Source organism: Larimichthys crocea, chromosome XIII (genome assembly GCF_000972845.2).
Source record: "Larimichthys crocea isolate SSNF chromosome XIII, L_crocea_2.0, whole genome shotgun sequence".
In the NCBI taxonomy this organism is placed as follows: Eukaryota; Metazoa; Chordata; class Actinopteri; family Sciaenidae; genus Larimichthys; species Larimichthys crocea.
Window position 1 is genome coordinate 29017676 of NC_040023.1, and position 26158 is coordinate 29043833.

Sequence of the window (26158 nt, forward strand, 5' to 3'; positions counted from 1 at the left end):
CTTCTTCTGACTGGCTTGAGTAAGAGGCTGACTGTGTTGCCATAATTACTAACCTAATGATCAACAGTTCATCCAATCACCTTGCAAGTATTTTTGTGCCTGTTCATTTCCAAAAGGTTTCCAATGACTTTGCGAAATAAAACCTGTCAGGATTTTCTGATTTTACAAGCAAACAAATATATATGCCTGACATCATCCTGTTATTAAAGATCATTAAACCCATATTCAGTGACTATAGTGGTTCATTGTATTGAGTTAAGGTGAAGTGAATGCTTAACTTCATGCCCCTCTCACGATTTAATGGTACAATGGTTGTATCATGGTGGGAGTGCGGACTAAACAAATAATGTCATTACGTTCTTCTGAAGCTATTATGTCTCCTCTGTGCTTATCCCATTTTATGCAATTAACAGAACAGTGATCACTTTCCATCCTCAAACATTTCCTGCCATTTAGCTTTCCCACCCTGTGATTGTACACATGACCACATCCAACCATTCAGCTTTCTCTCTGCGTTCAACAAACAGATCTTTAAATGCTACAGCTGAATCTGTCATCCTGTCATTTGAACTGAGCTGAACCAATTCTCAGCTCAGTGGACTCATGAGAATGTTTTCAAAGGTTATACTGAGGGACTACATTCATCTAAAAGAACAACTCGTTTTCTGTGGTCATAACAGTTCAATTAAAGTCATGTATGGGAGGAAGTTCTCAATTTCTAGGACAAGACGAGACAAGAGTCGACCCATTTGCAACACATTCTTACTCACAACTCATCAAATACAGTAGCTTGGGCTTTAAACTAGGATGCTGCAGGGCCCCCTCAAGTGTCAGTTTAGCAAGTGCAGGAACAAACACATCCTGTCACCATAAGTTTGTAGACTTTTGGTTTCACACAGACAGCAGTGTCCTGGGTGAAGGCTGACCCATCCATCCACCCCAACAAATGCTTTTCTTTTCTCACGTTTTATACATCACCTGACTTTAAAAGCACATTAAAACACAGTACATGGCTGCATTTAGATATGGCGCTACTGAGGCACCTACAACGTCTTTGTGTGTAGGACCACTGACCAAGCTGCCATATTTGATGAGTTAGGAGAACAGACCATCTTATTTGGCATGCTGATTTTTAACACATTTGTTTTCAGGTGCTGCTAAAAAAAAACAATGCAACTTTCTCATTGGACGTGATCAATGGCGTAGATCAAAAATGAGATCTTGACAGTTCCGAGGCTCTGTGCAGCCTTTAGCTGATCTTGAAATAAAATGCAGTGTCCATTGCTAGCAGCACATATTGCATACATTGTGGTGAGAATCACTTTGACATGTGTTCTCAACATGTAATGGGTTTTTCTGAGTTTAAGCTCGTTTTCCAAGTGCCATAATGCTGCTCAGATGACTACAGCAACAGTACCCAAAGCAGAGGGAGCTCACAGCTTCTCTCTGATGAAGCCATTTACCAGAACTGATGGAACAGCTTCTTTCTGTCACTGCAAACGAAGCAGAAGGCAGAAGAAGGGAGGGGAAGGCAGAGAGAGAAACAATTAGCCTAGGGGTCCTTGGGATCATAAGTAATAATTTGAGTGAAATTAAGTGGCAGGTTTAACAAGCAGGGATAATTTCACGTTTCCATTCTTCCTGGGGGAAATCTGGCCTTTAATTGAGTTAACACTTTTTGTTTGGCAAACACTCCTAAAGCGGGCCAAGACTGCCACTGTGTCTCATTACCAACACCCAGAACTGGTGTCAGCGCCCAACCATCTCCTACCATCTCTCCGTCTGGCCTGCTGCCTTCCTCCATATCTTTCTGTTCCTCATTCCACACACCCACTGCCTCGTGTTTTTTTTTTTTTAACTGCGTTTGGATTTTGGCCCTGTTACACTATTAATGTTTTAAAACCTCTTGTGTGCCGAAAATACTTCTTATAATCAGGAAATGAAGAAAGAAAAACACACATTAGACTGCCATTAAAGTGGAAACATATGATGTTTTTTAACTGAACACAATCGTGACTCACTTTCAAAGTGCAGCAGTTTCATAAATTATAGCTATATTTGTATAATATTGTTGTCTGCATCATGTTTTTTCTAACAATTACTCTGGTGCTGTAGCAGTTGAGATATTTTACAAATAAGTAAAAACTTTGACTTTGAAAGTCAGTAGGATTGATCCTCTGGAGAGCATGAATATCTGTATAAAATTCAATGCCAATCCATCTAGTTGAGATACTTCAGTCTGTGACCAAAAGTGGTGCACTGACAGCTAACAAGGTTGCATGTTGGAAAAAGACATGTTTGAAATTATTGGATGATTATGATTTGTGGATGACAACAGTTTAATGACACAGCTATGAAGTGGCCAAAAAAAAAAAAAATGGACCCAGCTGAGATTTTTAAGATGATGTCTAACCTCTGGTGTTCCCATGACTGGAAATACACAGACCAAAGGAAGGCATAGACTTTTATCATGGGCATGCCCTCTGTGCCTTGATGGAGGAGCTTGTTACCTGAATTGGTCCAAACACATCTGACTCCCACCTGCACTCGAGCAAGCTAACCTTCAGGCTTCACCTTGGCCTGCTAGCATCCAGCTGCTAGCCACCAGGCATACTTTCCTTCCGCTCTGCCTCTGTCTGCATGTGGGTGCCATCTCCTGCAGTCCAGCTACACTGCATTAGCAAACGTGACACCTACATCATATCAGGCTGTGGCTGCACAGAAAATATGTGCTGGCAGAACACACTTTGTTGTTTGTTGGTTTTAGTCTCTTTAGGGGATTTGATGCTAATAAAAACAAAATAAGACCAGTGTTATCCTTTAAGATTGGATTTAATCCAGGTTTACATTGCAAATTAAATTTAGATCAAGTGTAATCAGCCTGCACTTAAATTCTAACTTGAATTAAGGATTCATTTCAGTGTGTTTGATTTGAATGTTAAAAAGGCACTGTGCCTTTGTTTGTTAACCATTAAACATTCATGACTAAATAACCCACACCGAAAGTTAAAGATGAAAAAAACAAAAAAACATGCTTACACATAAATGACTAATCTGCTTGATGAGGACAGTGTGGGTATGCCTTGATTGACAGTGGCCTGGAAACATGATTTTTATTCAAATGTTGTTAAAGAGACTATCATTCTGTTGATTCTGGTGGCTCCTGTGGACAAAAAGTGCTGGAATACAGATTGCACTTCCCATGAGCACCACAACTCAGTTTTAATACTGTTTTTTTCTTCTATAAACAGTCTGTTTGCAGGATGCATAGTGACTGTGGCTATGCGAGATTAATAACTGCAATAAGAAGTGGGCGAGTTACTGTTCATACACATTTTACAACTAACAGATTCAGTTACTCTCATAGTTATTTTGTTGAGAAAGCTAAAGTTATCAAGTAATCATAATAATAAACCGACAGAAAGATAAGCTCCGTTGCATAAAATTCAACATTTGCATTATAAGGCCATAGATACAGACAGTGTCTATAAAGAGGACAATTATCTCTCTGTTAAATGAGCGACAAAAGGCTCCAAAGAAAATTCTCCTCCTGCTTTCTTTTAAAACAAAAGTTACCGCTCACTGTTCAACTGTGCAAACTAGCAAAATAGAAACATAAGCTCTTCTGCTTTCAGTGCTGTAAAGCGTTTTGCAGGGAATCAGACCTGGTGGCAAAAACAGCCAGTCTGCTCTGTGATGGTCTTGGCTGCTTACGTAGAACAGTAAAGGCATTGGGACAAAACTCAGACTTCACTGTCACCATTTAAAAAAATCCTGTAAAAACAAGAACACAATGTAGTGATATAGAATATATAAAACATATAACATTTCCTTCACACTTCCTCTGTGCCTCTGATGCTGTTCGCATTCTCTCAGTAAAATTGAAAACGTCCTCATCACTTTGCTGCTCCTCAAAAAAAAAAAAACATCTGTTGACAATGCCTCCTATTGAGTCCATTGTGGTCCATTACTGGAGCTACAGAGAGAGGCGTGGGTGGTAGATTTTTGTTATTTGGACACCGTCCATCCCCACCCTCAATACCCATTTCCACCCCAACCCAGTATCCTGCAGACTGACTAATAACGTCATGAAAGCCTCTATGGTGGGGATATTGAGCAGTACAGTAGGTGAACAATGGGAGGGATGTGTAGGGGATGGTGTGTGTGTGCTTGCATGCATGTGTGTGTGTGTGTGGATGGTTTGAGGGGTTGTTATTGTGAAACAGAAGGAAAGCAGTGGTGCCGTCACAGTGCCAGGCAGGACCCAGGATAACGGAGAACTCAATGGAGTGTTAAATGGGAAATCATCTGTTTTCAGCCACAGATTTAATGTCATTGCTGCTCTCACTCTGCTGCGCTCTGCTATTTCATTCGCTGCTGTCTCCACCTCCTGCGTCTCTTCACTTCTGTGTTTTGCTTTTTTACCCCCACCCCCCCTGTGCACACCCAAATTTCACACTTCTCCCCTCTCTTTACAGTCTGTTTTTCCCTTTCCTCTCTCAGCCTTCCTTCCACTCTGTCCTCATCATGGCCCCTATAGGCCCTCAGGTTGTCTCACATACCATGGGCAGTTTTCCGCCTCATGTTCACAATTGGCCATTTGGTTTTGCAATGTCAGTGTGTTCCCTCACACTGTCTCCTTTTCTGCGAAACACTCCGAGCGTCTCTCATTAGGATGTCCCCATTAGCAATTTGACAAGATGACCTGAGAGAACCCTCAAAGTTAGAAAACATCCCACCACGCTCTTCCACCAATTCCACCTCTGCTGCCACAAACACACAGTCCTCTATCTCCCTGCCCAGACGAATGCATCCATTTACAGCCTGCGTTAATGGCTTTACTCCTGAGGAAAGTCATCAAGTGTTATCGCTTTAAAAGAGGTTGAACTGATTTAAAAACATTCCAGATTTGTGATTGTTTTTGTCTTTTCTAACACAGCACTGAATTAAGCAGATGGCCATTAAATTCAGACACTTTCTCCTGCACAGAGTTTGTGATTGAGCGGGAGCACCATTCATCCTTTCAGAGGGGGTTTATTGATACTCCACACCCTGCTTTTGCTTTATGGAGAGTGGATGAAAATAATAAAACAAACATCCCCTCTCTTCTTATCCTCTGACAATGTTGAATGTAATAATGAACTCCCGGTGTTGCAGTAGTTTCTTTTACATGCCCCATATATTTTTACTTTAGTCCATGATTTCGTTTCACAGATTGTAAGAAAGAAAGAAAAAAACATGGGACATACATCAACAAAGAAAATGCAACTTTTGGGCCAGAGTTGGGATGAGCAAGTTGCAATAGTGGAAAATTCATCTTGGAAATGAGATAAGGAAGACAAAGGTAAAGAAAATATCAAAAGACTCCAGAGGAAAGGAGCTTTTTTTTTTCTCCCTCTGTGTTCACACACACACACACGCACACACACACACATACATTGTCCTGCTGCCCCAAATACTCACTAGAAAAACCAAACGTGGACTGAAAATAGAAAACAAAAGCAGCAGTAATTCTTCCAATCATGTTTGATAAACGCTACAATGTGACATTCCTTCAGCAGGAACCAATGAATGAGCTTAGAGCCACAGACAGAAGAGAAGATGGAAAGTGAGAGGCAGATTAATGTGGTATTGTTGGTTTTAAAGGATTTGTTAACAATATAAAACATATCAAACAATGACGTCCAATTTTGCAGTCTAAATAAGTTATTTGTATAATTACACAACAGTGTTTCATTATTGCTGCCATTCTGGTATAATATCATTACTGTCTATTACAGCATTCATTTTCAACATGAGATACCAGTGGTGATATTATTTTGTTTTTATTAGATTTTATTACTGTGATCTCACTTTGTCTGCAATACAATCTTTAAACATGTTTTCTGTGTGTGACTAGACTAGAAAGGAGATATATAAGTAGAGTCCATTTACCGTTGTCACTGTCAGCAAATGTTTGCTCATGGTGGGAACTGTTAAGTTTCAGTGAATAATATTATAAAGAGTACGGTACTGAACTGATTTTCTCCAGTTCAAACAACATCTATTTTAAGGTGGTTTATATATTGTTATATATTAGTTATATATTTCAAAAATTGTCATGTGGCTGCATGTCTTCAAATTCAAATTAGGTTCAATACATTTCTGTATAAAGTCCTAATTTAAGTTAACCCTTCTGTCTGATGGAGCACTCAGAGAGAAGACACTTAATATCCCCAAATTTTCCAGAATGTTCATTTTCATTACAGGATGATGACATAGTTTATCTTTTCTTTTCCATATATGTTCTGTGTATGCTCAATCCTGCCACAGTAAATTCTGTGTTTGTGTAAACTTGCATAGCGAATAAAATTAATTCTGATTCTGATTCTAATTCTAAACACTTTGTCAGCTGAGCCAGAGTCAAACACAGAGAGCGTGTTTCTTAAAAATGACAACACATAGTTGATGATCGTGTAGCTCCATCATAAAATCTAACAGAGCAAAGATGGAGACTCTGGAACAGTGAGGAAGATGGTCCATCTGCCTCCACAGCACAACTGACCTCAGAAAGATGTTCAGAATTTGGTTTCAATAGGAGGAAACAAATATATAAGATGGACTGATTAGTGCTCAAAGCTGCACACTAAAATTGGCAGTTTGGAAAGTTCTACTGACGATGATTGAAATATGCTCAGCGTCACCAATGACATATTGGAAACTGTACAGTACAGAAATGTACGACAAAGCAATTGCTTTGAACTAAGATAGTTCACAATGTTTCATATGAGTGACACGAGGGCTGAGAATATTGTTCACATAAATGATCAGTAACACTCATCAGGGAAAGATGAAACATCCAAGCAGGGTCTGCTCACACTCTGGCAACAGAGATATCAGCAGATTATTTGTACTTCATTATCAGCTGGCTCTTCAAGTAAAGGACATGCCATGTCTGACACTTCCTTCAGTCTGTAGACTTCAGCTAAAGAATAAGAAAAACTCAAATAAAACCTGCCAGAGAGCAGGTGAGGTTCACAGAGGCAATTACCATGGCAACTGGCCGAGAGTTACCTCTCTGGAACAGAAAACACAGTTTCCCTCATTTCTGAGTTAACAAACTTCAAGTTTTCATAAACCCACTCCCTGAAACAGAAACCTGGTGTGATGACTCCTCCAACCATGGGTTGGACACCACTTGGTTTTGGGAATTTTGGATTGGGATTGGAATTTAATTGGATATTACTCATGTTTAAACTACATTTAACTGACTCCACACAACTGTGGGTTGACCATTAGAAGACCTTCATATTACATACAGTACATTTATCTCCTTTATGATAACTGATAACTGCTATTCAATTGAGATACATGTATATTTATTGGCTTTCAAGCGTTTTCTTGCAAGATAACTGTAATAATGAAAGAATCAAGTTCAGTTTCTCGAACCTTTTTGCCCTTGCACTGTTGTGGACTCCACTCTAAATTCCTGTTGGTGCAGTCAAAGGTATGTGAATAACACATAGCTAATCTACTAAATTGATCCCCAGTTGTTTGCAGGATCTACAGAGGACACAGTGTGCAGGGAGTTGCCAATGCATTCAGTCTTTATAGCCTGTAATGGAAACTACATTTTCCAAGTCAATCTGAAGTGTAAATAGTATCTACAAAACAAGCACAATGGGATGTGTCAGCTTTGTGCTCACTGAGTCTAATGACACACTGTTAAAGCCTTCACACTGACCCAGTATATTATATTACACCTTTAAAATTCAGCATTTAAGTATTTCATGTGATTGTTTATCATCACAGTTGCTTTAATTCGTTTCTTATTGTCAACAACCCCCTGGAAAAGACAACCCATCAGGTCCAGAGTGACGGCCGTGTCCTTACTCCCATCAGAGATTCAAACATGTTTTCTGTGGGTGTTGGGCTCCTACAGAGTGAGATCCTCCCCCAAGTGATGGAGTTCAAGTATCTTGGTCTTGTTCACGAGTAAATGGGGGAAAAAAAGTGTGAGATCAACAGACGGATCAGCAGCGATGCAGGTGGGGTAACGGACCGCTGTGGCAGCTCAGCCAGAAGGCAAAGCTCTCAATCAGCTAGTCAATCTGAGTTCTAACCCTCACCTACGGTGAAAAGCTTTGGGTGCAGACTGAAAAATGAGATTGCGGAGACAAGCATTTCCTCTGTAGGGTGGCTGCGTTCACCCTTAGGGTAAGGAGCCTAGACATTCATGGAGCTCTGCTCCTTCACATAGAAAGGAGGCAGTTAAGGTGGTTTGGGCATCTGATAAGGATATCTCCTAGCTCCTAGTCCTACCTCCTGTCTTGGTAAGAGATGACTTTATGGTAATGCATCAATATGTTTTTTTCTGTTCATAATATTACTGTTATTGCTGGTCAAAGATCATTTTGATTATTTCATATACATTTCATAGAGAAGGTGCTATGAAGGTCACACCCCAGCCTGTTTGTCGGGCATGAATCCGAACTAATGGATCTGAAACAAAAGAACATGCAAGTACTGTACCTGACTAAGAGTGCTTCTTTTCACTACTTTAAAAAGAAAATGTTATGCCTGTGCAGAAAGAAATGTCACCTCCACCCACAAAACAGACTGCAACATCACTGTTCCCCAGTCTTGGGAAATTTCCATTCGTTCACTTTCATAGGTTTCAGATTTTAATTAAATTATGTATTCCATCTGATTAAAATGCAAAAAATCATAGATTGTAAGTTGGTAGATTGATTATCTTATGCAAATTATCTCTGATAGTGGCGAGGGCCACTATTACCCCTAAAATACACTGCATGCGGAACGGCTCCGCCACGGTGATGGAGCCGATACGTTTCAATGTTAGTCAATGTGTCAGCTCACAGTCTCCGTCCCCGCTGCGTCACAGCTCCGGAACGACTGCGGCATCCGGCAGCCCTCCGCGAAACATACGCAGAGCTTTTATTTTTCACGGCGCATAAATTCAGCACAGAGCAGATTGTGCAGGGAAGGAAATCGGCTACAAAATAAAACCCTGGTTTATTTTCAAAATAAAATACTCCGTGTTCACCGTGGATCAAGTTTCATTACAAGAACACGTCATAATGGGCGGGGCCAACCTGAAGTCCACAGGTGAGGGGTTTTCAGGCGTAAACATTGATGACACCTCACATCCTTTTTATAAGGACACCAGAAGAACGATGCGGCGTGGAATGCCATTGCAGGAGTCAGAGAGACTACAGCCATCAATATCGCGCGATTATGCGTGAGTTGGTGGACGGCGGAGTGCGCTGTCGTTCCAGAGCAGAGCCGTTCCGCATGCAGTGTATTTTAGGTGTTAGATGGACTAACCTTTTCACAGATGCTTTTAACAAATTTCAGACTGAGACTGGAAAACATCCACTTTCACATACCACGAGTCCAACTGTACATACTTTGACTGTCTGTAGGTTGACTTCACCACCACAGTGATTGTATGCTGCATTGCTGGAGAGTTCTGCACATAAATCAGGTGGTTTACCATTCAGCCACATACTTGGCTGGATAAAAAACTGAGAATTAGAAGTGGTGATGACAGACCGGAATAACAGCTCTGTCCCTTATAAAAACCTCACTGTGACCTTGTTTATTGCGTACCCAGCAGATAGAAGTCCAGCTACAGTCCCCGAGGCCACAGACTAAGGAAGCAGCTATTTATCTGCTTAAACAGCCTCAGTAAACCTGTGAGGGAAGAGTTTCTCACAGTGAAGGGATGAATAGTGTAAGAAGTGAGCATGCCAGCAGAATGCCTTGATTTCTTGAAGTCTTTTTGATTTGAAGGTAAGAAAGCAGCAGCCCTGCGGCCTTGAGTTTGAGCTACCTTTGTGTTGAAATGTCTGAACATCTTCAGGCCTGAGTCTGATTCATCCACACTGTTTGATCTGTCCCCTGACAACACACCACAACTTGTGTAATAATGAGCGTGGCCTTTGTGGATACTGATGACTCAATGGTGGCTATGTTATTAACTGCATCAGGGCATGAACTGAACTTTAGTTTGCCTTCTGATACATTCACTGACCACCACCTAATTACTCTTGTCGCCGCTGTGTGGAGTGACTCTAAAGAGCCTGACAAGTGAACAAGGTCGAGGTGACTCAGAGGTCGTCTTACTAACACCAGAGATGGTAGAGTTCATGACTTCTGCTCCAGTTTACAGCGAAACTTCATGACTCATTTTCAAGTACACATTTACAACAATATCTTACAGTATATACACTGCCAGTCAAAGACTGAGTTAGTATGTGTGTACACCCCTGTTTGTGTGTATTCTAGGACACACGTATAAATAATACACAACATATATACACATTTGTTTAACTATCTGTACACAGTGATATATACAGAGTATATACACGTATGTATATCCTCTGTGTGTGTATCCTCTGTACATTACATCATTACAGATCTATGGAACAATATTGTGAGCTTACACATTAAAGTCAATGTCAGAATGCCACATGTGCTTGTCAGAATTTATTTTTGTCTTAGTGCACAGCTACGTTCCTGAAACAGCATCTGCCTCAGTAATTACTCATTCATCATAGAGATGAGGCACAGTTTATGGGAGTTAAGGTGCAACTATTATGGAAATGACAGTATGCTGCATGCCAAAATCATACAAAAAGCGTGGCCAGCTTCATTTGAGTTGTATTTTGCATCGCCTGCATCGACAGACTGCAGAGTTCTCCATCACATTTTCAAAATGTCAAACATTTGAACCTTTCTAGAACTGTTCAGCTCTCCTGTGTGTGCTAATCACGGGGAATCCTCTTTAAATCACCTCCAGTCTTTAACTTAAACCATAAAAGAGATCAGAGTCCATGATGTATCCTGCTGATGTATCCCGCTGCAGCACTCCAATAAACTGAGTGTGTGCTACACTGGTTTGCCACATTCCATTTCATTATGGTTTGTGCAATTGCATGACTGTCACACCTGGCTGTGTGTCTGTCTGCAGTGAGAGGACACTGCAGAATGTAACGAGAGACAAAGAAGAAAAACACTCAGAGTGTTGCATTTGATTTTGCTCCAAAACAACACAAATGAGTTCTAAGTCTATAAGTGGAGCTTTCCTAATTAAAAAGTCTCCTACTCTGTCAGGCATACTAATGCCCAGGCCTTGAATGGACTGTAGACATGACTATGAGCAGAGCTCTGCCATATTGCTTTAGTAGCAGAATCCACTGTCCCGTGACTAAGACACACTGTCAGGAGGACTAATAGTCTTAACACTCAAGTGAATCTGATGAGTTTTTCCCAGCAAGCAGATAATGAGCAGAGAAAGGAATCTGCTCCAAGGACCCTCTGAGCACTACTTTGTACGTCTGCAAACTTTCTCAGCCTGGGCGGGATCAGGACGTTGGCAGAGAAATTTAGAATTAGCTCCAGGCTTTAATATGGCCAGTGTGCTGGAATCTGAATCATAGCAGAACAATATACTGTAGTGTATAGAGGCAATTGATATGCTGCCAACAGTGACCTAAAGCAAGTGTAAACATGGTGCTGCGTAGTACAGCAGCCATTCATCAGTTTCCAGGCCTCTCCAGAGGTTGTGGACGCAGAATGCAGGTTAGTCCATCTAGTGTGCGGCTGGCACAAAACTCCCTGTCAATATGTGAACTGAACATATTTATCAAATTTATTTCTCTTCCAAACATTCATGACACACCACCACCACCTTCAACACCACCCCTGTGAGTTGGTAACCTCTGATCCACCGCATGTAGCGTTACATTGCCACTGCACACTGTCAGGAACATTGCACCATGGGTAACAGATCTAATGATGGCTCATGGCAATGACCAAGCTAAGACCAGCTCATTACAGACACCATAGTATGTCAGGGTCATAACTACTCCAAAGGAGGAGTTAAAAGACGAAAGCACCGGCCATAAGAAGAGATATCTGATGAAAGCACGGCATCAGATTCAGAGTGAACCCCTGGGAGGAAATTAGCTAGAATAGAAATATATATAAGCAGAGAGAAATTGTAATATGTAAGAAAAACTACTGTACATACTACAATTTATAACAGCAATGTAAATAATAAAGCAGAGAAGTAAGAGGACATAAGGTAAATATCTGTGTTATCTGAACGAAATCCAGATGTTCACTCAGGCTCTGAGAATTTAAATTTGTTTTTTTTCCACATTTTAAAAACTAAATCAATTGAAAATATTTAGCCAAAAAATCCAATATGAAAGTCACTGTTAGTTGTATTTGTAATCTTGTCATGTTGAGGGGGGTTGTGAGTCAGCGTGGCCTGATCTGTTTCCAAAATCCACATTATGGCTGTGTTTTGCAGTAAGCCATGGGGACGGCATGGAGGCAGGAACCTGTCGGTGACACAGCTGGGAGTCATTAATCCAGCTGTGGGTGCTGCTCCTGTACACTGTGGGTGATGTCAGCACCCACAGTGTACCTGCACAGCTGCTACATATATAACATGAGAAGAACACACAGATATATACAGTAGATGTATATGTAAAATACAGTCTTTATATTTTATTATTATTATTACTTTGATATACATGTAGGAGATTCTGTTTTTTCATGGAATGTTTTCATATTTTTTTCTCCTCTGAAGACGAAAAGTGATTCAAGTGAAACTTCTCAGCTACTGTAAACTAAAAACAGGTTACTGTTAAACATTGTTTAAATCTTTGTGGTAATAAGGCACTGACCAGAAAAGAAAATAAGATATTATATTAGAGTGTCTGATGGTGTGTAGCTACACAGTTCTTAGACCGTTACTTCTCTGTTATAAGGCAAGAGCTATAACAGGTTTAAGGGGTAACTAATGGCTTTATTAATGCTCAATATTTGAAACTTATTTATTGTTTCCTCATGCTTGTTTCACCATCCAATGAATTCAGTGACCCTACAGTACTATTGTTTCCAGTTTCCAGTGTTCTGCTCTGAATTAAAACGTATTTCTTCTTCGTCTGACAACATGGCTGAAACAAGGAGCTGAGCTCAAGCTGTGTTTGAATGTGCTCTAATCTGCAGCCCACTCCTGAAACCCTGTCACACTGCTGAACAAACTGCAGAAATGAAAAACATATCACACAATCGGAATACAGTCGTCCCTCACTATAACGCGGTTCACCTTTCGCGGCCTCGCTGTTTCGCAGATTTTTTTTAGTGTAATTTTGCATGCTTTTTTTTTTACAGTGTACTGTACAGTATGAACGCGCATTGTGTTCTGCATCCTGATTGGCTAAGGGAGTACTGCACAAAATGCGTTTGGCTAGCCAGATTTACATAAATGTACCCATAACTATGTTCTGCACTCGGGAAAAAACACCTGCACCAAGACCTTCAGAGGAAAAAGCCCTTACAGCGGAGCGGCACCAGGTCAAAGAGGAACTGTGAAATACGGTTTCATTTACTAATACAGTATTGTACTTATTTTTGTTAAATCTGCCAAAGTTTGAACTTTGAGAGTGTTTAAATAAGAGAGAAATGTGAGAAAATGTTAATGCCTGTCTGAGAAAAGTGTATAAAAGTGTGTGGTTAGGGGTTTTACAGCCCTAAAACATGTATAATAATTGTAAAAAATAAAGCTGATTACTTTGCAGAGTTCATCTATTGCGGCTTATTTTTAGAACGTATGCCCCGTGATAAACGAGGGACCACTGTACATGTATTTGCAGATAGTTGTAATAACTGCTTTTTTTTTAAGCACAGACTGTGAGCCTGTAGCTTGTGACCTCAGTTGTGTAGTGTGTATTGTTGCAAACTTGTTTTGTTTCATGGTGTAACTTTCATTGCTGTTCAAAAATACATATATCCAATGACACATTCTAATAAAAAACCCTGAATTCATCCTGATGTACCACTTCCTGTGTGCATGATGTTTTAACAAATATTGTGGAGTTCATATTCTGCTTTCATGGTGCAAGAACAAGAACCTGGTCATCTTCAAACAAGGACCCTGTAGGTACTAGTGTCGGTTTCACGTGCAGGGCTCTGCTGTAAAGTTAACAGCAATTAAAATGCAACAAATTCAAAATAAAGCTTCCTGAGAGTATCTGACATTTGAAATTGTTGAAACAAGTACATCACAGAAGTGAAATATAAGCCAATGTTGACTTCTGGTAGTGATGATGGATAAAAGTCCTGTTTCTGTTTGACTCATCCATCTACATGCAGACGGTCACCTATCTTCAACAGCACATCAAATTTTGCCAGACATGCATGTCCAGGAATAACACCAGACTTAAATATTACACAATGCTGAGCAATTATTTTCCTGTGCAAATTATTTTTTTTTGTTTTTTAACATTGCTTTTTATATAGAAGTATTTAATATATCTTTGGCTTTTCTATTATATTTTTATGAGTATTAATTCATTAATTAATTCTTAACCACCTTGTACATTGTAAGTTTCTGTAACAAGTGAATTTCCCCAGTGTGGTCTATCTTAAATGATCTCATCTTGTCAGGACACCTCAACTGGAAAACAAAGTCAATAGCTTATTAGTCTTTAAACTGGTTAACAAGTCAGTCTATGGCACTGGTTCCAAAACTTTGGTGGTTTTGAGCAGTACTTCGAAGAAGAAGTAAAACACTTAAAACACTTTTTGAAAAAAACCCAGCAGACACTAAATGGCTCTCAGGATGAACCCTGCGGTACTAGAGTCACTGCTCCTTGTCCTCACCAGCACTGCCAAGCGCCGCCAGTCTCTGCACATGTAACGCCAGCTGCCGGAATAATGTCCCAGCAACATGTCACAGCCAGATTCCTTCTCCGGCGTTTGGACAATACCAGAGTCGGATCCAAGTGTGTGAGCCAAAGAGGGAGAGACAGAGAAATGCCTTGATGCACACAGAGGAGCAGATGGAAAAAACTAAGCTGAGAGAAGCCCCTTCTAAGAGGCAGAGAGGGGCACAGTCCACCAGCATCATCCCGGCACAGAGCGTGGAGGCTGCAGCCAAAGTGTAGAATAACCAAATATTAGTGTCCCCTAATGACAACTCCTTCAAACAGCTTGAACTCCAGACAAAGGTTTGGAAGCATTTCAAAGCCACAGCGTATCCCACAATGCAGCACATAAGCTGTGCATCTTGGAAAACTATTAGAGTTGAGCATGATGTGAGTATCTAACATGCACGGTGACGTCTGTTTTGAAGTCTGACGTTTTGACAGGCCTCTGCCCTGGGGTCAACGCTCACAAACCCCATCTAACCCCCTAAAATAACCCCACCCCTGACCTGCTCGCCCCCTTAAACCAGTCCAGGCCATGTTCCCCGGCCTGTTCTGCCACTCCAGGAGGTCTCCAGTGAGATAGCATGACTGACAGGTTGGAATAGGAACAGGCAGGATAGAGAAGAAAAACCCATCTCTCAATCCCTACACCAGCCGCGTCCTATTCCAATTCACTCTTTTGCTGCCAAGCCATCACCCCCTCCACAACACACACACACACATAGAGACTTGTTTGTGGGGAAATAAATTGGTCTTTAACAATTTATCTCTTCATGAGGACTGCCAGAAACAAAACAAAACTACCCCACAAGAGCTGAAAACACAGACAGGCGAAATGAATATTAATCTAATTATATGCCACTGTTTGAATCTATGTATGTATCTTTAAAATATGAAACACAAGTTTGTACATATTAGTTTCAACTTAAAACTATTAAAGTATTTCGTTATGACCAGCGAGTCGTTCTGTTACAATGAAAAAACCTGCTCAAGATGATGAATGAAGGTCTTTCTTTGTGTGAGACACAGATCAGCAATACAAATAAGTGAATGAAGAAAACATAAAAAACAAACAAACTGAGAAACAAAACAGAAAATGAACACACACAGTCATCTTTACAGAAAACACATGCAAATACATGAGAACTGAGTGAAGATTACGGTACAGACATGAGTCATGTAAACTAATATGCTTTATCTTAATTTTACGTGTTTAATATATACAACATGTCTTTGCTGAGTATTGGTCAAAGTGTTAATTCTGTCATTCTGTCTGTATAACAAAGCGATGAATAACACGTTGTTGCCATGGACACAGTTTCACCGCAGTGTGTTTCATGTTCTTCAGACAGTGCTGTCCTTACGTCATAAATGGATCCACATGAACTGATCAAGTCAATGACATTTATTTTATACACTGAAATATTAGCAGTGTAAGGTCCAGTTATTTTTATATTTAATTTTCTACCTGAGCTTTTAACCTCATCTCATGGCCTTCATCAACAGATGGATTTTGCACAGTTGTCACGGAGGCTCTTTGCTCTCCATGTTTACCTATATGCCGCCAAAGCTTGCTCAAATGTGATTGGTCAGTATTACTCACACTGCAAACCTACACCAGAACACTTCTGATGCCAACATCTCAAAATGTCACTAAAATGTAGCTAAACGTTCCCAGAAAACAGACAAAAAGTGAATGTATCAAAAAAAACAACTACAAATACAGACCTGTTTTCTGCCAGGAGGTAAGGAGACAACAAAATGTAGAGGATAAATGAATATTCCTGCATGCATCTATGTGCAGATCTTTGGTTATGAATGGCCTTTAGTGCTTGATAAAAAAAATGAATTAAGAGATACATAAATACATGATCTTGATATAAGTAAATGTAAATAGATTTATTGGCAGCCACACATTAATTGCAAAGTGCGAACACATTCTGAGCTGGTAAGCCTTCAGCGGACCTTCTGCTACTTAACAACATATTTCTCATATGACTCATCCTATCCTTTCCTGGTGTCCACCATATGCCTGTTTGAGTGATGCTCAGATAATATGAATCCTGGAATATGTCTGATGTCTGTGTGACATTTTTATAACTCTGTTTGCATCAGGCTTTAAATGATATCTGTCAAAAAGGAAATGGCTTTCCATCACTGTCCCATTTAAATGTACCCACAGGTATAAGCATATTTATGGTAATGTAGGAATAGAAATGATTCAGCGGAAACGCTGTGGCTCTGAATACCAACTTCTGTCTTGGAGCTGCAACAAACAAAGAGACGACCTTGATGGCTTCAGGGTCATCCGGTTTACTCAGACGAGGGGAAAAGTTAACGTCTCCACCTCTCAATTTATGACAAAGAGATAAATGCAGAAATTACAGTCGGGCCTGAGTGTTTTTTTGAACCTGTTTCAATTTTGCGGGACACACAATGAATCAGACAGCAGCTTAAGCAATTAACAAGGAGAGACATTATGGTAATGAGCGCGTGGAGCTTGTAAGGTCAGTCTTGTCGTGCATGTTAAGGCACGACTCGGGGCAGGGATTCTCCACCGCCACATTAATAGAAGGCAGCATAAAGGAATGAGGTGCAGAATGAGTTTACCTGGTTTGTCACACACAAAGAAAATATAACTGTATCTAAAGATGGACAACAAGAGCGTGGACATTGGCTCCCCAAAAGTGAAGCTAAAACCTCTCAATCGGACCAAGGTGTCTGGCTGCCAGGAGGTCATAAACCCCGCCCCCTTCCATGTGAGCACATGAGATTGGGCCGAACCAAAAAATCCTGTCAAATGAATTTTTCCCAAAGATAGGTTCTGTCATTTAGGTCGTGAAGGCTTTGTGACTATAGCTTGTGTTCAGGTCTTTACCTAGTCCTTATCCTGTGACAGAGGTTACATCTTCACTAATTAACTAACAATTTAATTCATTTAGTTTTCTGAACAGAAATGAATGAAATGCCAAGGTTTGTGTCTTATCTGTTTATCAGTATAAATATGTAAGTCATTAAAAGAACATGAAATAACTCAAAAGATCTTTGGAACTTCCTGTTTTTTATATTGCCAACTCAGCAGTGAACAGTGCTGAGTTCCAAAAGTTCAGCAGTGACAGAGAGATATTTTTGGATATGTGGGCACTGTTGGGTCGTTATATAAAAAATCAGGTTAATTGTACATTCATTAGCAACAGCAGAGGTTTCAGCAACATGTTGCTACAAAGCAATACTACTACGACTACTAACTAGCCAGCACCTGTGCTCTTATATAAAGTCAGCAATTACCAAGTAAATACCGATTTAGTCACCTAAAGATAAAATCCACTGATATATAAGCTGCTTATCTCCAAATACGAGGATTAGTGCTGGTCAGAGAGCAAATTAATTTGGCTGTTCCAGGAATGTTCATGATATATTCTGAAATCACTCCTTATTTACTACCTGGTGTGCTCTAATTACAATTCATCCTAGTGGTATGAAATGTATGATCTATGTAAAGATTCACTCTTTATGGATACAAAAATCACCAGATGACGCGGAATGATAATGATTCATACAATCTTAGTTTAGTGCTCACCGCAGAATAAACTACTGAGTGTCTATTACAGCATACAGGGAGTAGTTAATGAGGTGAAGGAGGGAGTGATTTCAGACACAGACATAGTAAATACTCAGGCTCTCTGGACCACTAACCGTGCAGTTTAATGTATTTGTGCCACCCATTCCTGTCTTATTATGACTGATTAACAATGAATCCACATTGTTTTTATGGAGCAGTTTGTACTCTAGCAGAGGAGCAGTGCTATGTTCAACAATATATCCAGAGATGGTTAAGAAAAGAAACGCCATTTCCTGTATCTGTCACATGGGTGTAGCCGCTTCCTGCTCCTCTTTAGGAGACCAGCAGCAGGTCCTCAGTCTGTTGACTCTAATGGGAAAGATTCTTTCGGACCAAAGATGATCTGTAACATCCAAACCATCTCTGGTACAACACAATTTGTTGAGGTTTGGAGATTGGGGGAGAGGAGACCACGCCCACATAGGAGACAGGGAATCTATACCATTTGATATCATTGGTGAAGAGTGTATTGCATTATCTTGTGGTATAGAACATTTTGGATGTAACACAGCTAGCATGATGCCATCCATTTTACATACATAAGCTCCTAAAGCGAATTTATTGAACTGTTTAAATGAAATGTTGCTGACTGACTAAAAGACTGATTTTACAGGCGGTAAGTGGTCTTGTCCATGTTTGACTGCAAAGGCTTTCATTAAAGAACAAAGTTCTATAGCAGAGGGTTTTGTCAGCTGCCAATAATACAATTTGAGAGGAAGTAGCAACTCCTAAATTATTATATAATTATTCATTTTGAACATTACAGCAAGTTTGGTTCCAAACATACTATTATTCTGCAATAAGCCGTTCTGTTCAAACTGCGAAATCAACCACTAAATGTGAAACAATGGTGCAGTGAGCGAAAGTGAAGTCTCTGGACTGCTCACTCAGTGCAATCTGTCATGATCTGCAAGTCCATAAGTTACAGCACATCAGCAGTTCACTACTTAAGCACACTAAAACGTAAATACAGCACACAAATGAAGCCGTTAATCAAACGTTTACGGAACCTTTCACCATGTCAATATGCATTAGCTGCTGACTGATTGCCATTTGTCTAATTAATCAATCTCCACCTTCAAACTCATATGCCATTAATTCACTGATGAGCAGGGTCACAGCACACTCCTCACACACATAAATCTCTGCCTGTCACTGATCCAAAAATAACCACCCGGCTCTGCTTGCCTGATGATTCTCTGCAGAGAGAGCAAAAGAGATGAATATAAACACGAAGACGATGAGGGTGATCTCATGTGGACTGAAGACATCAAACTGACTCAAGGACTCCATGCAGCAGCTTGTGCTGGAAGCTGGTAGCTATAAAGGCACTCTCTGAGCTTTTTTGTGTTCTGAAAAGGTACAGTTATTACACACAGAGTCCATTTCAGGTCTCAAGTGGGAAACAGTATTGATTGAGCCACAAATCCAACAAAAGGGGCTTAAACTGAGTAACACCCACTCTCCAATATCAATCCAGAGACATGACTCAGCAACATCTCCCTCTTTTAGGGAAGAAAAGGGAATCTGGTCCCCAGAGGTAAGCCCCTGTTTTCAATCAACAGTCTACATGTTGCCGCCGCAGCCGCCATTGCTTTCCAGCTGGAATCAGGCCAAGTGGCTACATCGGCCTCACGTTTAACACCTCAGCAGTCGCTCGGGGATTAAAACGGCAACGACTCTGATTTCAGCTTGGCCTTCCTCTCTGTCCTTCGTCTCCTCCTTCTTTCCATTCCTTCCTCTCATCTCATTTCTCTTCTCTCTTCTCTTACTCTATTTTTCTTCCCATTCCTTGTCTCTGGTGGGTTGACTTTTTTTGGCAGGCTTCCCAGATAAGAGTGGTATAAAAGCAGTGTGGAGGAACAGTTATTACAGGCAGTGTGCTCTGATCAGAGAAGTTTCAGATCACAGTGACAGAGACTCTTCTTATCACACCCGGGGCTCACAACTCATGGCACCAAGGTTTTTCATTTGACTCCCTCAGGACGACTGGGAAGCTACAGTGAGAGAAGCTGCTGCACATCCACACTAACAAGTCTATTATGTCCAGAACAATGCTTTATATCTTCAGTGACTCTATGGCTGCAAAATCAGCAGAGTAAAAATTGAGAAGCAGCTGGAAAGGCACAAACTTTTTGTGGTAGATTAGCCCATTGGTCAACTGTGCAGTGGGCCTGCAGATTCCTACCCTCTGAGACGAAGATGTAGATATTTATCTTTGTCCATTCCAGTCAACAGATACACTTCTATCTCTACAACCCCATAAAGCTACAGTGGCAAAGAGAGTAGACCCTAATCAGTACATGACAAATGTTTAATTTTGCCAAACAAAATACCAAAGAAAGCTTGTTTCCATCTGACAGCTTGATATGAACCTCTGAAAAACAATGCAGAACACCAAGTGGAAATATATCTGAGTTTGTTTCATGTATTAATGTCAGGAAGGTTCCATCAGTTCATGGATGTCTTAGAGAGAGACATGAGGAGCAGAAGCAACTGATCAGTCATGTGACTTGTAGTATACAGCCACAGACGTGAGTAAACTGAATGCTGAACCCCAAAGTGCTCCGGAAGGCTGTGAATGCTTGTATTGGTGAGATTAGTATCAGTGTTTCCACTTTGGATAGGAAGTGTTATACCACTCCTGATGAGCAGTTGGCACCTTGCATGGTTCTGTCTGTTCTTTAATAACCACATTTCAAGATTATTTGGAGTTGTTTTACTGACACATTTTCTGTTTTAAAAACATTGATTTTATCATGTGGCTGTATATTAGTGTAATCAATGTAAAATATCAAGATGCCCTATTTTTGTTTTCTATCAGTCTCTAAATAGAAGGAAAAACTTCCGTCCTGCTTCACAGATTGTGTCAAAGAAATGACAGAAACAAAATGTATGTGAAATCAAATGAAATCACAAAAAAAAATCATCAGATATTAATTTTATTGTAATTGTATGTAGGCCTTTCGAAACATTCATGTCAATTTCACGTGTCAGAGATGCAAGGTGCCCCAGAAAAAGACAACCCATCCATGTCCGCCATCACAGAAGAGCTTCACTTGCGTGTCTGATGGATGTCCACGAGTAGGATACAGTAAGTGGCTCGTGTCGAACAGCTGCAACCGAGCCGGAATGTGATGCAGCCGCATTCCGCTGACATTAATGGTTAGTTACTGTACAGAAGCACGCCTTGTTTTTTTCAGGTTTCCAACTGTCATCATAATTTGTCATATCTGCTGTCCAGTTGCCATCTCTGTGGCTAATAATTATAACAACAACTGAATTGTAACAAGACTTCAGTCACTGGAAGAGACTTTGCATATGATGTGTCCACCAGACATGTCCAATGAGCATGTCACTTTACAGTTTACCTCTGGGTTTATTTGTGATAAGCTGGCGTAAATGTGAAACTGACGAGAACACAAAGGTAAAATTGTTGGTCCAGAACAAATAAAGTGAACAACAGGTGTGAAAGTGACCTGAGAAGACAAATATGGATCATTAGAACTAATGGATAGTATGAGTGCATATGATTTTATCAAAATACAGGACTAACCACTGAGACACAATCTCCATGACACTGAGATCTACTTAGTGTAAATGCCATGTCATGGAAATACATCTCTGGTATTGTGTTGATGAATCCAAGAGTTTGAGACAACTTAACTAGGTGGGAGCTTAACACTTCCCAACCCATTCATCCATTTATTCATTATGTCAAAGAGACTCACGGTCATGAAGCCGTCCAGTAGACCAGAGTCAGGTTTGGGTGGAGCCTGAAGTCGCTCCATGGACCATTTCTCAATGATGGAGGCCACCTGGCTGTTCTCCGTATTGAGGATCCTGAAGCCTGTCATGTTCACACCACTGTATCGGTAAGGCTCCACATCCAGTGCAAACAGATCCTGGGAAAAAGGAAAAAACATCAGACGTAAGTTTGATTGATTTGATGAACCAACAGTTCTGCCATTGAAAGTCTGGGAAACCAAAAAAATTCAACAAAGCCCACAAAGTCAGCCAATCCTATTTAGTGATCTTAGCTAACAGGAATCACACCTTAATGATGGACAGCTTCAGGGATTTTAATAAGATCTGACGGAGCACCTCCTTGCTTTTTCCATTATTCCATTAATTAGACTGAACTTTACTCTACTGTACATGCTTACAAAAGGTGATGTTATTTTGGGCATCCATAGGTAGAAGTCTTTCATTTTCTGAAGGGACAAGATGACAAGCTGTTGAAACTTACATGGATGTGAAACTCTCTTGCTTGAATCATCAGTACATAAGATGAACAACTGTGTTAGAAAACATCTTCCTTTGGTATATAAAAAACTTAAAGGTACTAGGCGAAACATAAAATGTGAAGAGAGAAATCGACTCTGAAAGAGCATTTTTGTAAGAAGCATCAATCGATCTACAGTCAATCTGGTACGTCCTCTACTAAAACTGTGCTTACAGTAAAGATTACATTTTGCAGAAACCTGATAAAATATTGAGCAGTTCAAATCACTTCAAAATTCAAGGGTCAGGTTTTAAAGAATTCAACAGCCATTGAGTGTTGTTTTCTTCACAACAAAGTGCCAGAGATATCAAATGAAATCAATGGGTATCATTATGTAGCGCCATCAGCTCAGACAGAACTTTATCCAGGAGACTGTGTTCATGTTTAAGATATCCATTAAAAGAAAACAGTCTTGTATTGAGTTCTGTTTCCTCTTTGAGCAACATTTTCCAGAGCACCGCTCGGGGTTAGGTTAGGTTACGGTTAAATGAGGTCATGGTGAGGCATAGCAGGAATCACTGGTTGGGGCAAAGGTTGGGTTAATCACTAAAAAAGATGACAAGTTGCGATGGAATTGCTTGATACCAACTCTTAACATACCTACTTATACCTACCATATTATCATGGCATTCTAGTGATACTACCTAAAGAGAGAAATGTGTGCTCACTATAGCTGTGCTAGTGTTTACTCTCAGAGAAAAGCAATAAGTATATTTGTATCATATGTATTATGTATTATTCCTAATCTCTCTTTGAAACATAACTCTTGATAGAATGACTGTGTGTGGAACCTTATCAAAACTTTCACAAAAGACTGGATCCATGGTTGACGAACTGACTGACCAAACCTTCCACACAGTATTAGACGAAACAGTTAACACAAGGTAAGTGAAGGGTAAAGAAAAATCTGGCAGGGAAACGTCTGCCATATGTGGCCTCAGTATGGTTGGGTTGTTCACTCTGCTGGGAGAATTAGGCTGTCAGCACTGGACCCTGTCTGCCAAACACAACAGTGGGAAATGACAAGACACCCCTCTGTCCGTTCTTACTGTACCTCCATCCTCTGCCTCATTCATGTTTGTGTTTTACTTTTCATCTTCCTGAAAACACTAGAGGGATATTTAATTATCTTATGTAAACTGTGCACGCTGAAGAGCTGCAGGAAGAAAGCATGCACATTTAAGATGTTTCATTTCAAACCAGAAAATGTTCCCTTTTAACCGAAGTGATGAAAAGCACAGACAGTCGAAAACCACAATTAGTCAATTTCAAAGGAAGTAATGGACAGGAGGAGGCGGAACGCGTAGTTTTAGTTCTCTGCAATGCAAGCAGCCTCCTCTTCAGGATGAGAGTAGGATGGAGCTTCAAAAAGAGTTTTGATTCAAGTCAAATCTTTGACCTGGAACATGGACTGAGAGAGTTCACACAGTCAGGGAGCTTATAATAATGCTCACTAGTGTGTGTAATGTCTGTGTGTGTTTTGCATTTTATTCTGCAGACAGTGAAGAGGACTAACCAAAGGCAAAGTCACTTATACAGTCACATACAGTCAGAAACGCTGCCTTCCACATTGAGGTAAAAACACAATTTTGTGTCTCATCTCTGTCAAGACATAATGATGCTTTCACGTTTAAGGTTTCAGTCAGCTATTAGTCTGTTGATGATTCATACTTCAAGCTGGCAGCAAAAAAAAGCACCATTACCACAAATACTACTGCTATTAATACTACGACTACATATGCTACTGCAGGTAATTAGTATTTACAATGCTCATGAAACTAGTGAGCAAAAAGTGGAGGTGGAGGCAAAGGGAAAAGTGAGACAGATAAGAAAGAAGAGAAAAATTAGACAGAAGATGACGAAGGAGAAAATGTATTTTCAGAACCTGAAATAAAACTCCAAGATGGTGATCATTCATTAAAGTTGCTCAACCAGGATCTTAGGAGACCCAACGGCCTGCTACAACCTGAAAGGCAAACATCTGACTAATGGGGACAAGACAGGAACCTCCTAACGTATGATTCAACTTTGGAAGAGCCTCTATAATAATTAAGTTGAAGTCTTTATTTTGTGTCATTCATCTGTTTCCTTCGGCTTATCCGGGTTGGGTCGCGGTGGCAGCAGGTTTAGCAGCGCGTTCCAATCATCTCCCTCCCCAGCAACTCATTCCAGCTCCTCCTGGTTTTTTCGCAGGCCAGATGGGCTATATAGTCACTCCAGCAAGTTCTGGGTCTGCCCCGGGGTCTCCTGCCAGTTGGATGTGAACGGAACACCTCCAAAGGAAGGCGCCCAGGAGGCATCCTGATCAGATGCCCAAACCACCTCAGCTGGCTCCTTTCAATAATAAGGACCAGTAGCTCTTCTCCAACTTCCTCCCGATATCTGGACTCCTCATCCTATCTCATGCTTTCCGGCTTAGCTCCCTCTTCCCCACAACAGTCCAGTACATTGTCAACATTACTGCTGACGCTGCACCATTCTGCCTGTCCATCTCACGTTCAGTTTTCCAGTCACTCCTGAACAAGTCCCCGATATACTTAAACTCCTTTATTTGGGCAACTCACTCCCAAATCAGAGGGAGCATTCCACTGTTTCCTGGCAGAGAACCATGGCCTCAGACTTGAAGGTGCTGAGTCTTATCCTGGCTGTAAACCACCCGGCTGTGTGCTTTTTTTTCCAAAACAGGTCACAGTGTAATTCATGATGATGCTCAGCAACAAATTGTTCCAGATGTATCCGGGCAGATGGTCTGTTGCTTTTCGGTACAAACCTAAATTATAAAGATTTGGTCTTACAAAACATAACTGCAGTGTAGACTTTTATGCAAAGCAGAACTGAACCAAAAGTCCATCATCCAGTGGTCATCACCATCATTGAGCTATGCTTCTCCAGTTAGACATTCAGAACATTTGGGAAAATTATAGTAATATCAGATGGACAAGAGAGAAATAAGAAGGTATAATTTATATTCAAGGTGGTTTTGACATGAATATTCAAGAAGGTGTGTCATATTTTGAGAGCACTTGTCTTAAGGGTGCAGAGTAGGTTGATTAAAAGCTTTAGAGCAGAGGATTTTAAAGTGTGAGGCACGCCTCCCTTGGGGGGCGCCAGAGGACTTCAGGGGAGGCGCAGCGCGGGAAAAATAAAAATATATCTTACGAAGATATGTGTCTCATCACTGTGCGATGAAAACTCAGCGAGCTAGCCCCCAAAGAGTAGCAACAAAAACATTAGCACATGTCTCTGCTAATGTCTCCTGCTATGTCTCTGCTAATGTCTCCTGCTATGTCTCTGCTAATGTCTCTGCTAATGTCTCCTGCTATGTCTCCTGCTAATGTCTCCTGCTATGTCTCTGCTAATGTCTCCTGCTATGTCTCTGCTAATGTCTCTGCTAATGTCTCCTGCTATGTCTCCTGCTAATGTCTCTGCTATGTCTCTGCTAATGTCTCCTGCTATGTCTCTGCTAATGTCTCTGCTAATGTCTCTGCTAATGTCTCCTGCTATGTCTCTGCTAATGTCTCC

General features: G+C 40.6%; 1 protein-coding gene across 4 annotated transcripts in view; it reads right to left on the bottom strand.

Moving 5' to 3' along the window:
- The window catches only part of grik2 (glutamate receptor, ionotropic, kainate 2), a 260242-nt gene that overhangs the window by 107865 nt on the left and 126219 nt on the right, over positions 1 to 26158 (bottom strand). For all 4 annotated transcript variants that reach the window (XM_027286830.1, XM_027286828.1, XM_027286829.1 and 1 more), the window contains one exon: positions 22083 to 22256. In XM_027286830.1, the coding sequence (XP_027142631.1) occupies positions 22083 to 22256 (174 nt within the window). The remainder of the gene's footprint in view (positions 1 to 22082; positions 22257 to 26158) is intronic.